The sequence below is a fragment of the Tachyglossus aculeatus genome, chromosome 4 (genome assembly GCF_015852505.1).
Source record: "Tachyglossus aculeatus isolate mTacAcu1 chromosome 4, mTacAcu1.pri, whole genome shotgun sequence".
Lineage (NCBI taxonomy): Eukaryota > Metazoa > Chordata > Mammalia > Monotremata > Tachyglossidae > Tachyglossus > Tachyglossus aculeatus.
Genome location: NC_052069.1, coordinates 4,705,077 through 4,720,438, shown reverse-complemented (window position 1 = coordinate 4,720,438; position 15,362 = coordinate 4,705,077). Strand labels below are relative to the sequence as shown.

Below are 15,362 nucleotides of genomic sequence, written 5' to 3'. Positions count from 1 at the left end.
CTCCATCCATCCCTCCATCCATCCCTCTCTCCATCCCTCCCTCCATCCCTCTCTCCCTCCTTCCCTCCCACCCTCCATCCCTCCATCCTTCCATCCGCCCTCCATCCCTCCCTCCAACCCTCCCTCTATCCGTCCCTCCCTCCATCCCTCCCTCCATCCCTCCCTCCAACTCCCTCCATCCGTCCCTCCCTCCATCCCTCCCTCCCTCCCCTCATCCATCCCTCCCTCCCTCCCTCTCAGCTCCGATGCAGCCAAAATGATCCCTCCACGGGCCTCCTCGCCCCCGTCCCCGTCCAGCGCGCCCCAGCCCATGGCTACCCGGTAACAAAACGATGGACTTGACCGAAGCCTTCTTGGCGATCTTCCTGGTGGTCGCCCTGGCCGTGTCTCTGCTGGCCAACCTGCTGGTGCTGCTATGCTTCGTGTCCAGCTCCGAGCTCCGCAAGCAGGTGTCCGGGGTCTTTCTGGTCAACCTGTCCTTGTGCAATCTGCTGCTGACCGTGGCCAACATGCCCTTCACCCTGCTGGGGCTCCTGACGGGTCGCTCGCCCGCGGGCGACCGCCTGTGCCAAGCCCTGGGATTCCTGGAAACTTTTCTCACTTGCAACGCTATGCTGAGCATGGCAGCCCTCAGCATCGACAAATGGATCGCCGTTATCTTTCCCTTAAGTTACGCTAGCAAGATGCGGTTCAGGGATGCTGTGGTCCTGGTGGGCTACTCCTGGATCCACTCCTTGGCCTTCCCCCTGGTCGCCCTGGGCTTCTCCTGGCTGGGTTTCAGCGGCAGCTACGCCTCTTGCACCTTGCACCTGAAGGAAGCTTCGGACCGGCGGAGGTTCACAGCGTTTACCATCGTGTTGCACGCCACTAGCTTCATGCTCTCTCTGCTCATCCTCTGCTTCACCTACTTAAAAGTCCTCAAAGTCGCCCGATTCCATTGCCGGAGGATAGATATCATCACGATGCAAACCCTGGTTTTGCTCGTTGATATCCACCCCAGGTAATAACGATAATAAACGCTTAGTGCAGTGCTCTGCGCACAGTAAGAGAGCACTCAATAAATACGACTGAATGAATGATAATAACAATAATAATCATCATGCTATTTGTCGAGCGCTTACTATGTGCCAAACAGTCTTCTAAGCTCTGGGGTAATAATAATAATAATAATAATAATAATAATAATAATAATAATAATAATAATAATAATAATGACGGTATTTGTTAAGCGCTTACTATGTGCCAAGCACTTTTCTAAGCGCTGGGGTAGCGACAAGGTCATCATGTTGTCCCACGTGGAATGTTTAGCACAGTCTTCATCCCCCATTTTACAGATGTAACTGCTGGACAGATGTAACTCAGAGGTAACTGAGGCACGGAGAAGTTAAGCGGCTTGCCCAAGGTCACACTGCAGACACGTGGTGGAGCCAGGATTAGAACCCAGGTCCTTTGACTTCCAGGCCCGTTGTCTTTCCGCCACACCACGCTGCTTCTCGTAAATCCCGCCAGATTCCCCGTTCCCCCCCTAGCAAGGTTTCAAGCGTGTTCATTTTCACTGCCCCATTGGGGAAATGAGGCCAAGCTATATTTTTGTGTTTTCCAAGGTGTATCTGTGTCTGTGTGTGCGAGAGAGAGATAGAGAGTTGGATAAGCAGAGGCAGAAACACACAGGAAAAACAAAATATGAATATGCATTACCTAGCATAAGTATGTCGATCTGGGCATTTTAGTCCTGGTTCTACATTCATTCAATCGTATTTATGGAGTGCTTATTGCGTGCAGAGCACTGTACTAAGCGCATGAGCACTGTTCACAAGCTTGACCATGATTTGGGTCGGATCAGTAAACACCTGTTCAAACTAACTTCCCTGACTTGAAATCGATCAGTCAACCAATCAATCAATAATACTTTTGGGCGGCGAATGTGTCTGTCATATTGTTGTGTTGTATTCTCCCAAGTGCTTAGTACAGTGCTCTGCACACAATAAGAGCTCAATAAATGCGACTGACTGACTGGAAGACCTACTGGGTGTTCAGCACTGTAACGTACTAAGCACTTGGAAGAGTTCAATTGAGTTTGGGTTTACAATCCCTGTCCTAAAAGAGGTTTTAATCTGGTGGCCATGTCAAATTCCCCTTTGCCATCTTGGCTGCCAAATTCAGCCGAGTCAATCAGTCTATCAACGAATAACATTGATTGAGTGCTTACTCTCTGCAGAGCACTGTACCAAGGGCTGGGGGAGAAAACAGCTTGTTTTTCTCTAGGGGGAAGGGGGAGATTTTTATCGCTGACAGCGTTACAATGGGGTCATCCAGGATGTGGGAGGAGAGCGGCAAAGAAGGAAATAGTTTCTTGGGTCCCAAAGAAGAGAGAGGGAGAGAGAGAGAGAGAGAGAGAGAGAGAGAGAGAGAGAGAGAGAGAGAGAGAGAGAGAGAGAGAGAGGAGAGGAGAGGAGAGAGAAAACAGAGAGAGAGGAGAGAGAAGAGAGAAAGGAGAGGGAGATAGAGAGGAGAGAGAGAAGAAAGAGGAGAGACTAAAGAAGAGAGAGAGAAGAAAGAGGAGAGAGAGGAGAGAGGAGATGAATAGAGAGAAGAGAGAGGAGAAAGAGAAGAGAGAGGATAGAGAAGAGAGAGAGGAGGGAGAGAAGAGAGAAAGGAGAGGAGAGAAAGGGGAGAGAGAGAAGGGGAAAAAAGAGGAGAGACAGAGAGGAGAGAACGAAGAGAGAGGAGAGAGAAAGAGAAGAGAGAGAAGACAGAGGAGATGGATAGAGAGAAGAGAGAAGAAAGAGGAGAGAGAGAAGAGAGAACTGAGAGGAGAGAAAGGGGAGAGAGAGAAGGGGACAAAAAGAGGAGAGACAGAGAGGAGAGAACGAAGAGAGAGGAGAGAGAAAGAGAAGAGAGAGAAGACAGAGGAGATGGATAGAGAGAAGAGAGAGAAGAAAGAGGAGAGAGAGAAGAGAGAACTGAGAGGAGAGAAAGGGGAGAGAGAGAAGAGGAGAGACAGAGAGAAGAAGGAAGAGACGGAAAGAGAAGAGAGAGAAGAGGAGAGAAAGAGAGAAGAAAGGAGAAAGAGAAGAGAGAGGAAAGAGACAGGAGAGAGTGAAGAGAGAGAGAGCAATTTGCTTTCATTCTCCTTTTTTTCTTTTTTTGCTGCCTGGGTGGCTATAAAAGAGAGAGAGAGAGAGAGAGAGAGAGAGAGAGAGAGAGAGAGAGAGAGAAAGTTGGGGGGTTATGTTTTTTTTTCTCCACTTTCGTTCCTAACGGAATTCTGTTATTGCACTTGGCAGTGTGAAGCAGCGCTGTCTTAACGAGCAAAAGAGGCGTCGGCAGCGGGCCACCAAGAAAATCAGCATTTTTATAGGATCGTTCGTCATCTGTTTTGCACCTTACATTATCACCAGGTTAGTACTTGAGGCCGAAGGAGTCCGACGAACCGCACCTTCCGTGAGTCTTCTTGGAAAGACCAAATGGAAGCCCGATTCTCCCCAGGATTCTGCCCTGCAGCTTCCGTCCAGAGTCCAAGAAGTCACAACGTTTAGCACTTTCTTATCGGCCCTCCAAACTTTGAGGGGGATTTGGTTCAAGGGTGGGTGGGCGGGCGGGCCTGGCTAATGCGGGTTTACTCTTCCCTCTCCAGACCTATTGACTGTAAACTCGTTGTGGGCAGGGAAGGTGTCTGTTACATTGTTCTGTTGCCCTCTCCCAAGAGCTTAGTACAGTGCTCTACACACAGTAAGAGCTCAGTCAGTACGATTGACTGGTGGACTGACTTTGGGAGAGAAATCTTTGATAGAGAAATACCTCTCGTAGTGTCGAAGAAACGAGGCGTTTTAACTCGTGACAAATAAGGAAAGGGCACCACCCGTTGTAGCCAAATGTAACAGAAGCCTGGGAAAAAAAATCAAAGTGTAATTGGGTCAGTTTCCTGGGTCCAAAGAGGAGCAACGTGGCCTAGTGAAAGAGTTTGGGCTTGGGAGTCAGAAGACTTGGGTTCTAATCCCGGTTCTGCAATTGGCCTGCTGTGTCCCCTTGGGAAAGTCACTTCCCTTCTCTGGACCACAGTCACCTCATCTATAAAATGGGGATTAAGACGGTGAGCCCTATGTGGGGCAGGGACTCTGTCCACCCCAGTGTACAGAACACTGTGCTAAGCGCTTGAGTCCAATATAAGAGGGTTGGTACGCATGTCCCCTGCCCACTGTGAATTTATTATCTAGATGGGGCGATGGACAGTCAATCAATCAATGGTATTTATTGTGCCCTTACTGTGTGCAGAGCACTCTGCTATGCGTTTGAGAGAGAACACTATAACAGGGTTGGTAGACTTCTCCTAATTGATTCGTTAATTAGATCCTGGATTTTCCCCCAAGTTTTAAAAAGACGTTTTCAAGACCTGAATACGTTTAAAGTGATAGAGTTAACTAATGAATATTCAGCACATGGAGAAAATATGAGTCACTTTCTGTTGACTACCAACTATCCATATGCCATCAAGATACAAATCTGTGTTTTTCGTGAGACCAAAGATTTCCACTGCATTGGAACCAAAAAGCTTTCCTCCTAAGCCCTGTCTTTTGCTAGTAAAACTGAAATCAATCCATCAATCAATTGCATTTATTGAGCACTTACTGTATGCAGAGCACTGTACTAAGCGCTTGGGAGAACAAGATATAACAACAGAGGTGGTAGACACATTTCCTGCCCACAACGAGCTGACTATCTAAAGGGAGTTTACAGCCTAGAAATAAACAGTAATAAAACAATAATGGAATGAATGAAGTATATTAAATTAAACAGTAGTTCCCTTCCTCACTAGATTCCTCCTCAAGAGAATTGGAAGACGATGCCTTCACAAATCCTTTCAAATCTACCAGGCTTTTAATCATATTTGATATCAATCAATCAATCTCTGTTCTTCCACCTAATCAGAGAATATAAACCCCATGTAGTACAGGGACTGTGTCCAATCTGACTAACTTGATCTACCCCAGGGCTTAAAACAGCTCTTGACATGTAGTAAGCGCTTAACAAATGCCATTATAAATCAATCAGTAGCGACAGATCAGTCAGTGCTATTTACTGAGCACTTACAGGGTACAGATCACTGTACTAAGCACCTAATACAACAGAGTTAGTTGGCCTTTTCCTGGCCCATAATGAGTGTAGAGTCTAGAGGGACAGACAGACATTAATACAAATAAATTACAGTACCAAGCACTTGAGAGAGTACCCCGGGATTACTAGGGGATGATAGAGAAGCAGCATGGCTCAATGGAAAAGAGCACGGGCTTTGGAGTCAGAGGTCATGGGTTCAAATCCCGGCTCTGCCAATTGTCAGCTGTGTGACTTTGGGCAAGTCACTTAACTTCTCTGTGCCTCAGTTACCTCATCTGTAAAATGGGGATGAAGACTGTGAGCCCCACGTGGGGCAACCTGATTACCTTGTAACCTCCCCAGTGCGTAGAACAGTGCTTTGCACATAGTAAGCCCTTAATAAATGCCATTATTATTATTATTATTATTATCCCTGCTCTCAAGGGGCAACCGTACAGTGCTCTGCATACAGTAAATGTAATTGAATGAATGTGGTGGAGGCAATCACTTAACATTTCAGGTAGGAGGTAGCAATCTATCCCAACAGAGTAATGCAGCATGGTCTAGTGGCTAGAGCCCAGGCTTGGGAGTCAGCAGGACCTGGGTTCTAATCCAGCCTCCACCACTTCTCTGCTGTGTGTTCTCCAGGCATCAGTTACCTCTTCTGAAAAATGGGGATTAAGCCCCTTGAGCCCATGTGGGACAGGGACTGTGTCTAACCTTTCATTCATTCAATCATATTTATTGAATGCTTACTGTGTGCAGAACACTTTACTAAGCGTTTGGGAAGTACAATATAGAGACATTCCCTACCCAACAACGGGCTCACAGCCTAGAAGGGGGATAAGCTTGTATCTACCCCAGTGCTTAGTACAGTGTCTGGCACATAGTAAGTTTTTAACGAATACCTTTCCAAAAAAATCGAGCCCTGTACTAAGCATCTGGGAGAGCAGAGTCACGATTCCTGCTTTTAAGGTGCTTCCAATCTGGGGAGATGGGTTCTGAAATAAATGACGGAAAAATCGAATCAAAATTAGGATAGTGTCTCATCTTGTCTTTTGCCGATCTGCTTCCCCGCCTCTTCCACACCGAACAGCTTTACTGACCCGATGGTACTTAATGATGTTGTTAACATGGACACCTGGTCTGCTGAGAAGGTGTTCAGAAAAAAAAAAAAAAACCTTTTCACTTTGTAGCGGAGGTGACTCATTTTTGTCCTTTCTCGACCCATTAAGCGCTAACCTGTTGGCAGCAATGTTTGAAGAGTCTGATCCTGATGAGTTAAAGATCTAAAAATACTAGTCACTTTTGTTTTTAATCGCTCTAATCCCTTTGCTGATCAAGCAAACCAGACTGAAAAAAAAAATCAGGATATCAGGTATGTTCAAAATTGCCGAGTGAAAAAAATCACATTTAACTTGGCACAGTTAAATGTTTGCTTGTTTATCCTTTATTTATCATCTATGGACAATGTGTACCAGTGGAAATAACTTAGGTTAGGGAGTCAGGAGATTGAGATTCTGGTCCTGGTTTCACCACTAGCTTGCTGTGTGACTTTGGGTAGGTCACTTACCCATTCTGGATCTGTTTCTTCATCTATAAAATGAGGTTAAAATATGCGTTCTCCCTCTCTCTCCTAGGCTATGAGGTAGGGATTACTGATGGTCTTGTATGCTTTGGCACATAGTATGTGCTTAAGAAATACCTTCCTTCTTAGTAGGAAGACCCATCAGAATCCTTCTACGGACACTGACTTTCAACCAATATTCTAAATTAAAGAAGGGCTCTGTTCTACGAGTAATTTTGTCCTAAGAGAATTTTGCGGGATGGTCATGGTACATTCTTCCATTTCTCTTAGATTCTCCACCTATAAAATGGGAATAAGTATTCTTGCTTTCTACCTGACCGGGATGATGAAACAATTAATTGAACATTTTCTATAAAGTGTTCTGAGTTTCTTAGAGATGGCCAGAGCATGTTGGAATAAAATAGTATCAATGTCTCTTTAAGCATCATTCCTCATACTTAGCAGTCTTTAAAAATGATGGGTTCCGGTGGATGGTTTCTATGGAAACATCCAGGAGGGTTTTTTTTGTAGGAGTTCTTATTGCCTGCACAGTATAGAATCTAACAAAAACACGAGGATCCTAATTTCAGGATTACTTTTCCTGTTCATAATAAGGACTCCTATCATGAAGAGGTGCATGCACTGATCATCAGTTGTGTTCACTGAGCACTTACTGTGTGCAGAGCACTATACTGAGCATTGGGGAGAGTACAACTGAGTTGGTGAACATGTTCCCTCACAACGAATGTACAGTCTAGAGGGGGAGACAGACATTGATAAGAATGAATAATTTGTAATATATAATTTATGGTTGTATGGGTGAGGTGAATAACAAATCCCCAAAGGTCACAGGTCCAAGTGCATTAGACAATGAGAGAAGCAGTGTGGCTTAGTGGCTAGAGCCCAGGTCTGGGATTCAGAAGGACTGGGCTCTAATTCCGGCTCTTCCACATGTCTGCTGTGTGACCTTGGGTAAATCACTTCTCTTCTCTGGGCCTCAGTTCCCTCAGCTGTAAAATGATTACTAAGAGTGTGAGCCCCATGTGGGGCAGGGACTGTGTCCGACCTGATTAGCTCATAGCTACCCCAGTGCTTTGAACAGTGCTGAGCACATAGTACCATCATTATTATAGAGAAAGGAGAGGGAGCCAGGGAAAAGAGGGCTTAATCCAGGAAGGCTTCTTGGAAGAGACCTGACCCCTTGTCAGGTGTATGACTCTGGGAAAGTCATTTAACTTCTCTGGACCTCAGTTACCTCATCTGTGAAATGGGGATTAAGACTGTGAGCCCCACATAGGACAACCTGATTACCTCGTATCTACCCTAGCGCTTAGAACAGTACTTGACATATAGTAAATGCTTAACAAATACCACTATTATTATTATTATTATTACCCCAGGAACTGAGTACAGTCCTTGGCAACTAGGGAGCACCTAATAAATACCCCAATAATAATAAACAGCAGAAACATTTCCCCAAGTTATAAAGTCCTTGAGAGTAGGGAACCCGTTGTTGGATAGGGACCGCCTCTATATGTTGCCGACTTGTACTTCCCAAGTGCTTAGTACAGTGCCCTGCACACAGGAAGCGCTCAATAAATACGATTGAATGAATGAATGAATTTTGTACTCGCCCAGGTGTTAAGTACAGTGATCCTCACGAAGTAGGTGGTCAGGAAATGTTCTTGTTGGGATTAATGGTGCCCTCAGATTAGGATAAGGCTCTGACTGCCAGGAAAGGAGATATTCTCTAGGATAAACTAAATGAAGAGGGCCACCTAGTGAGTTAAGACGTTATAATAATATTATGCTGCTCTTCTACTCCAACCCTGGGTTGTCAACCTTCTCACTGGGCCTCCATTTCTCCTGTCTCACCGCCGACCTCTTGCCCACATCCCGTCCCTGTCCTGGAATGCCCTCCCTCCTCGAATCCAACAGACAATGACTCTCCCCCACTTCAAAGCCTTATTGAAGGCCCATCTCCTCCAGGAGGCCTTCCCTGACTCATCCCTCCTTTCCTTTTCTCCCACTCCTTTCTGCGTGGCCCTGACTTGCTCCCTTTATTCTTCCGCCTCCCAGCCCCACAGCACTTACATACATCTTCGTAGTTTATATATAGTAATGTCTGTCTTCCCCTCTAGACTGAGAGCTCGTTGTGGGCAGGGAATGTGACTGTTCATTTTTATATTGTATTCTCCCAAGAGCTCAGTATGGTGCTTTGCACGTAGTAATAGTTGTGGTATTTGTTAAGTGCTTACTATGTGCGGGGCACTGTACAAAGTGCTGGGGTGGATACAAGCAAATCAGACTGGAAACAGTCTCTGTCCCTCATGGGGCTCCGAGTCTCAATCCCCATTTTCCAGATGAAGTCACTGAGGCCCAGAGAAGTGAAGCGACTTGCTTTTGGCCCCACAGCAGACAAGTGGTGGAGCAGGGATTAGAACCCATGACCTTCTGACTTCCAAGCCCGTGCTCTATCCACCACATCATGCCACTGCTCCTAAGTAAGTGCTCAATAAATACAATTGATTAATAATGATAATAATAGTAATAATTGTATTTAATAAGCCCTCACTATGTGCCAAGCACTGTTATAAGCTTTGCTGTAGATACAAGCTAATCAGGTTGGACACAGTCCCTGCTCCACATGGGGCTTTCAGCCTTAATGCCCATTTTCCCGATGAGGCGACTGAGGTACGGAGAAGTGAAGTGACTTGCCCAAGATCACCCAGCAGACAAGCAGCGGAGCCAGGATTTAGAAGGATTCCCAGACTGAGCCCCCTCCTTCCTCTCCCCCTCCTCCTCCTCCCCATCCCCCCCACCTTACCTCCTTCCCCTCCCCACAGCACCTGTATATACGTTTGTACATATTTATTACTCTATTTATTTTACTTGTACATATTTACTATTCTATTTTATTTTGTTAATATGTTTTGTTTTGTTGTCTGTCTCCCCCTTCTAGACTGTGAGCCCGCTGTTGGGTAGGGACCGTCTCTATATGTTGCCAACTTGGACTTCCCAAGCGCTTAATACAGTGCTCTGCACACAGTAAGCGCTCAATAAATATTATTGAATGAATGAATTAATGAATTGTAGACTGTAAGCTCGTCGTGGGCCGGGAATCTGTCTGTTTATTGTTTTATTGTACTCCCGCAAGCGCTCTGTACGGTAATATGATTGAATGAGCCCCCAAATCTTCCATTTCTTCCCAACAGGTTGGTCGAACTCCTTCCTTTCATCACAATCAACTACTACTGGGGGATTGTATGCAAGTGCCTGGCCTACAGTAAGGCTGCATCAGACCCTTTCGTGTACTCCCTTCTCCGCCAACAATACAAGAAGGTCCTGATGAACATTGTCAACAGGCTCCTGAAGAGAGACCTCTACCCTTCCTCTGGCTACAACAGTTCTCTGGACACAGAGAATGAGTACTGCCTCCACAGAACAAACTAAGACTCCTCCCCTGGTCGTCTGTGGAGAGTCGGGACGGATCTTCCCGAATCTTGCCCGACTTCGAGAGTCACCTCCTCCCCACTGGGCGATGTGACGATCACGATTGAAATCCCAGGGATGGGCTGGACGAGGTCACTTGGAATCAGGGCTTCCCGACGGATCCCGTTAGCATCCACAGGGATGGAGATCAACAGCAGGGCCACTGCTGAATGCACCTTCTCCAGAAATTTGTCGGGTTCGGATCTGGGGGTTCAACTATCCCAAATCCTTGCCAGTCTGGGCCCCAAAACTGGCCGAGGGGGGTTACTCACTCTTTCCCACCAGAGAGTTTAAGAAGCAGGATATCCTAGTGGCTGACACAGGTTTTAGTGCTATATCTGCATAATGTAGAAGACCCCTCGCTAATCCAGTTTAGAGAATGTTCCCCCTTCTAACTCGACAAGTAGCGGAGCGAAGTGCACTTTCTAAGCTCCTTCGTTTCTCCCCTAGCCCCCTTGTCTGGGGGTTTTGGCTTGGCACACAGGTGACTAGATTTTTATCTACTTAGTTTTATTTTTGTAAGAGCTGGCCTATGGTATATCGATTTGGGAAAGGGGCTTCTAGAATGTCTGTGTGGAATAGGTCCTTTAATGAGTGTGTTCCTCGTGTATTTGGCTCTGATTCTAAAGACAGCTTTCCAGGAGAATTTTCCCTCGAGGAGAGGACTCAATCAGATTCTCCTTTAGCGATACCAAGGATGAGAACTTGGTCTGTTTGTACTAGACAGGATGATTGTAAAGTCGAGGGAAAGGGTAGACACGTACGCTCAACAGGCAGGGTTTAGCAGAGCATATAACCGAAGGCTAAAAGCCCAATTTTACTAGATTTAATGCTTCCTGGACTTTTGTTCTGTGATGGAATCACTGAAGGAGCATTGGTCCTCCCATCAGAAAGGATGGACAAGGCTCAATCCTGATGAGTTTCTAGACTGTAAGCTCACTGTGGGCCCAGAAACAACCTGGCCTAGTGGATAGAGCCCGAGCCTGGAAGTCAGAAGGACCTGGGTTCTAATCCTGGCTTCACCACTTGTCTGCTGCATGACCTTGGGCAAGTCACTTCACTTCTCTGGGCCTCAGTGACCACATTTGTAAAATGGGGATTAAGACTGTGAGCCGCACATGGGACAGGGACTGTGTCCAGCCTGATAATCTTGTATCTATCCCAGGACTTAGAACAGCATTTGTTACATAATAATAATCATTATTATTATGATATTTGTTAAGCACTGACTCTGTGCCAGGCACTGTACTAATAGCAATGGCATTTATTAAGCGCTTACTATGTGCAAAGCACTCTTCTAAGTGCTGGGGAGGTTACAAGGTGATCAGGTTGTCCCACGAGGGGCTCACAGTCTTCACCCCCATTTTACAGATGAGGGAACTGAGGCCCAGAGAAGTCAAGTGACTTGCCCAAAGTCACGCAGCTGACAATTGGCGGAGCTGGGATTTGAACCCGTGACCTCTGACTCCAAAGCCCAGGCTCTTTCCACTGAGCCAATCTGGGGTGAATACAAACAAATGGGGTCGAACACAATCCCTGTCCTACATAGTAAGCAGTGCTTCGTACAGTGCTCTGCACACAGTAAGCGCTCAATAAATACGATTGAATGAATGAATAGTAAGCGCTTAACAAATATACGGGAGCACTTAATGCAGTGCTCCCAAGCACTTAATGCAGTGCTCTGTGTGCAGTAAGAGCTCAATACACATGATTGAATGAATTAATGAGTCTTCAGGGTAGAGACCCTGCATGGAGGAGTTGATCTTCATACAGTGGTAATAATAATAATAACGATAGCTGTATTTGTTAAACGCTTACTGTGTGCAAGGGACTATATTTAGCCTGAGGGTAGGCACAAGCAAATCAGGTTGGACAGAGTCGGTGTCCCATGTGGGACTCACAGTCTTAATCCCCATTTTGCAGATGAGGTAACTGAGGTCCAGACAAGTGAAGTGGTCACACAGCACACAAGTGGTGGAGCTGGGAGTAGAACCCAGGTCCTTCTGATTCGCAGGCCTGGGCTCTATCCACTATAGCTTGCCTACTCATGGCCTCTCGATTCTGCCGGTGGTGTTTCCCCTTGGGGCACAGAGGATCACGAGCCAGAAAGCGGGAAGGGGAAGTACATTACACACACGAAGTAGCAGGATCCAATGATGGCCAACATGACCGCATTCCATCGCTACGCTGGGCCCAGTGGGCTTTAGTATTAATAATAATAATGGTATTTGTTAAGCGCTTACTCCGTGCCAAGCACTGTTCTAAGAACTGGCGTAGATCCAAGGTAATCAGGTTGACCTAAGTGGGGTTCACAGTCATCATCCCCATTTTACAGATGAGGGAACTCAGGCCCAGGTAATAGAAGTGTGTGCTCTGCATACAGTAAGCGCTCAATAAATATGATTGAATGAAGTGACTGGCCCAAGGTCACACAGCAGACAAGTGGCAGAGCCAGGATCCTCTGACTCACAACCCCGTGTGTTCTTTCCCCTAATCATGCTGCTTCTCATAATAACAGAGCCCGGGCTCGGGAGTCAGAAGGAACCGGGTTCTAATCCCAGATCCGCCACTCACCAGCGATGTGACCTTGGACAAGTCCCTTCACTTCTCCAGACCTCAGTGACCTCGCCTGTCGAATGGGGTCCAACCTGATTAGATCTACCCCAGTGTCTGGCACAGAATAAGCACATAGCAGATATCATCATCATTATCATTTAAGTATTAGGAACATCATAGGAGGCATGAAATACCCAGAAATGTCCTTAAGGATCCATGCGAATTATCTGTAGAAAAAGTTGGCTCCAGCTACTGTCCATTAAGGAAAACTAAGGCTTTTGTCAATGTTCTGACATATTCAAGAGGCCCTGAGATCTGCCTCCCTCTCCACCCATTTGTTGGAGACAAGGATCAGTCGTCAAAAGGATTTATTCCTGAAAAGAAGAAATTGAAGCCAAGATCTTGGATCCAGCCATTTCACTTATTCGACGTTGGATGGAAAGGAGCGGTGTACTAGGGGAGAGGAGCATCTCTGGAAATCCGAGATTTAAAGCAGGAGAGAGAAAAAAGAAAATCAATTTTGTGCCACAAAACTTGCAAGTCCAACTTAGATTTGAGTAGCAAGCTTCGACATTGAGACCAGAGTCGGAGCTGACAAAAGCTTTCTGGTGTCCACCTGGTGACTGCTTTCTTCGTAGACTAGAAGCTCCTCGTGGGCAGGAACTGATGTGTCTGCCAACTCTGTTCTACTGAACTCCCCCAAGTGCTTAGCACAGTGTTCTGCACACAGTAAGCTCTCAATAAATACCACTGATTGCTTGATTGATGATGACTTGTTGTGGGCAGGGAATGTGTCTACCTACTCTGTTCTACTGTATTCTCCCAAGAGCTTAGTACAGTGCTCTGCACAGGGTAAGCACTCAATGAATACCATTGATTGATTTATTAGCATGTCAGTAAATAGGCCTCAGAGTTCTGTAACTACCGTATAGTTCTGCTTTAGTTATAATTTAGTGTACTGTAATGTTTTGTCATTTTTGCAAGGTATCTGTACACTCGATACTTTGTGTAAATACAATATTTTAAAAAAGTATTTGTATATGAAAAATGTTGGTTATTTTTTCTCTTATTTGGCACTATAACGGAAGCTTATGCCAAGGTTTTTCTATGGTCTCAGTAAGCAGCATACCATTAGATAGCTCTTCTGAAGGAGGAATAGTTTGCGCTTATTTGTTTTCGATGAAATTGTATTTTTTTTTCCAAAAACCTTTTTGATCCAGGTTGAGTTTAATGACTGCAGCTAAACATCTCTGACAATTGGCATTAGATGTTCTGAACCACACAGTGTCTTGTTGCCTTTCGTTTTAAAGGAAAGATTCAGTTTCCTTTGAGGACTCGCTTTCCTGTGTGGATAAGTGTATTACAAACTGTGAGGCCTCTCAGTTCATTTGTAAACCAATAAAAGTTTTATTCAAGTGCTTTTGGATGCCTCGGATTCAAGCAGATACTGACTTAAGTAGTTGGAAAATGGTGTCACGGAATTGTGTCTATTGACGTGGGGACCTCCTGAGAGAGAAGGTGAAATAATATGCAAGAAAATACCCAAATATAATTATTAGTATGGCTTTTGTTAAGCACGTATTATGGGATGCACTGTTCTAAGCACTGGAGTTGATACAAGGTGAAGCAGCGTTGCTCAGTGGAAAGATCCCAGGCTTTGGAGTCAGAAGTCATGAGTGCAAATTCCGGCTCTGCCAAGTGTCAGCTGTGTGACTTTGGGCAAGTAACTTAACTTTTCTGTGCCTCAGTTACCTCATCTGTAAAATGGGGATGAAGACTGTGAGCACCCCCGTGGGACAACCTGATCACCTTGTAACCTCCCCAGTGCTTAGAACAGTGCTTTGCACATAGTAAGTGCTTAATAAATGCCATTTTTAAAAAAAGGTAATCAAGTTGTCCCACATGGGGTTCACAGTCTTAACCCCCATTTTACAGATGAGATAACTGAGGCCCAGAGAAGTGAAGTGACTTGCCCAAGGTCACACAGTACACAAATGGCAGTGTCGGGATTAGAACCCATGTCCTCTGATTCCCAAGCCTGTGCTCTTGACACTAGGCCATGCTGCTTCTCTGTTGTCTCTCCCATCCTAAAAAACCCTCTCTCGACCCCACCTCACCTTCTAGTTATCGCCCCATCTCCCTCCTACCATTCCTTTCCAAACTCCTTGAACGAGTTGTCTACACGCGCTGCCTAGAATTCCTCAACAACAACTCTCTCCTCGACCCCCTCCAGTCTGGCTTCCGTCCCCTACATTCCATGGAAACTGCCCCTCAAAGGTCACCAATGACCTCCTGCTTGCCAAATCCAATGGCTCATACTCTGTCCTAATCCTGCTGGACCACTCAGCTGCCTTCGACACTGTGGACCACCCACTTCTCCTCAACACGTTATCTGACCTTGGCTTCACAGACTCCGTCCTCTCCTGGTTCTCCTCTTACCTCTCCGGTCGTTCTTTCTCAGTCTCTTTTGCAGGCTCCTCCTCCCCCTCCCATTCTCTCACTGTGGGGGTTCCCTAAGGTTCAGTGCTTGGTCCCCTTCTGTTCTCGATCTACACGCACTCCCTTGGTGACCTCATTCGCTCCCACGGCTTCAACTATCATCTCTATGCTGATGACACCCAGATCTCAGTCTCTGCCCCTGCTCTCTCCCCCT

The 15,362-nt window shown here is 46.0% G+C and overlaps 1 protein-coding gene across 1 annotated transcript; it reads left to right on the top strand.

The window, feature by feature from the left end:
• Positions 1–302: 302 nt before the first annotated feature.
• On the top strand, positions 303–11,111 carry GPR78 (G protein-coupled receptor 78). The gene is made up of 3 exons (XM_038745602.1): positions 303–1,000; positions 3,288–3,401; positions 9,877–11,111. Exons 1-3 carry the CDS (start codon positions 333–335, stop codon positions 10,112–10,114), a joined length of 1,020 nt encoding a protein of 339 aa, XP_038601530.1. The 5' UTR covers positions 303–332; the 3' UTR covers positions 10,115–11,111.
• Positions 11,112–15,362: the final 4,251 nt, after the last annotated feature.

What these genes read in the sequence shown, in the direction of transcription:
- GPR78 (XM_038745602.1), top strand. Translation starts at nt 333, where the DNA reads ATGGACTTGACCGAAGCCTTCTTGGCGATCTTCCTGGTGGTCGCCCTG. An exon ending in CTCGTTGATATCCACCCCAG is followed by an intron (nt 1,001 to 3,287) that starts GTAATAACGATA and finishes TGCACTTGGCAG; the next exon opens with TGTGAAGCAGCGCTGTCTTA. An exon ending in GCACCTTACATTATCACCAG is followed by an intron (nt 3,402 to 9,876) that starts GTTAGTACTTGA and finishes TCTTCCCAACAG; the next exon opens with GTTGGTCGAACTCCTTCCTT.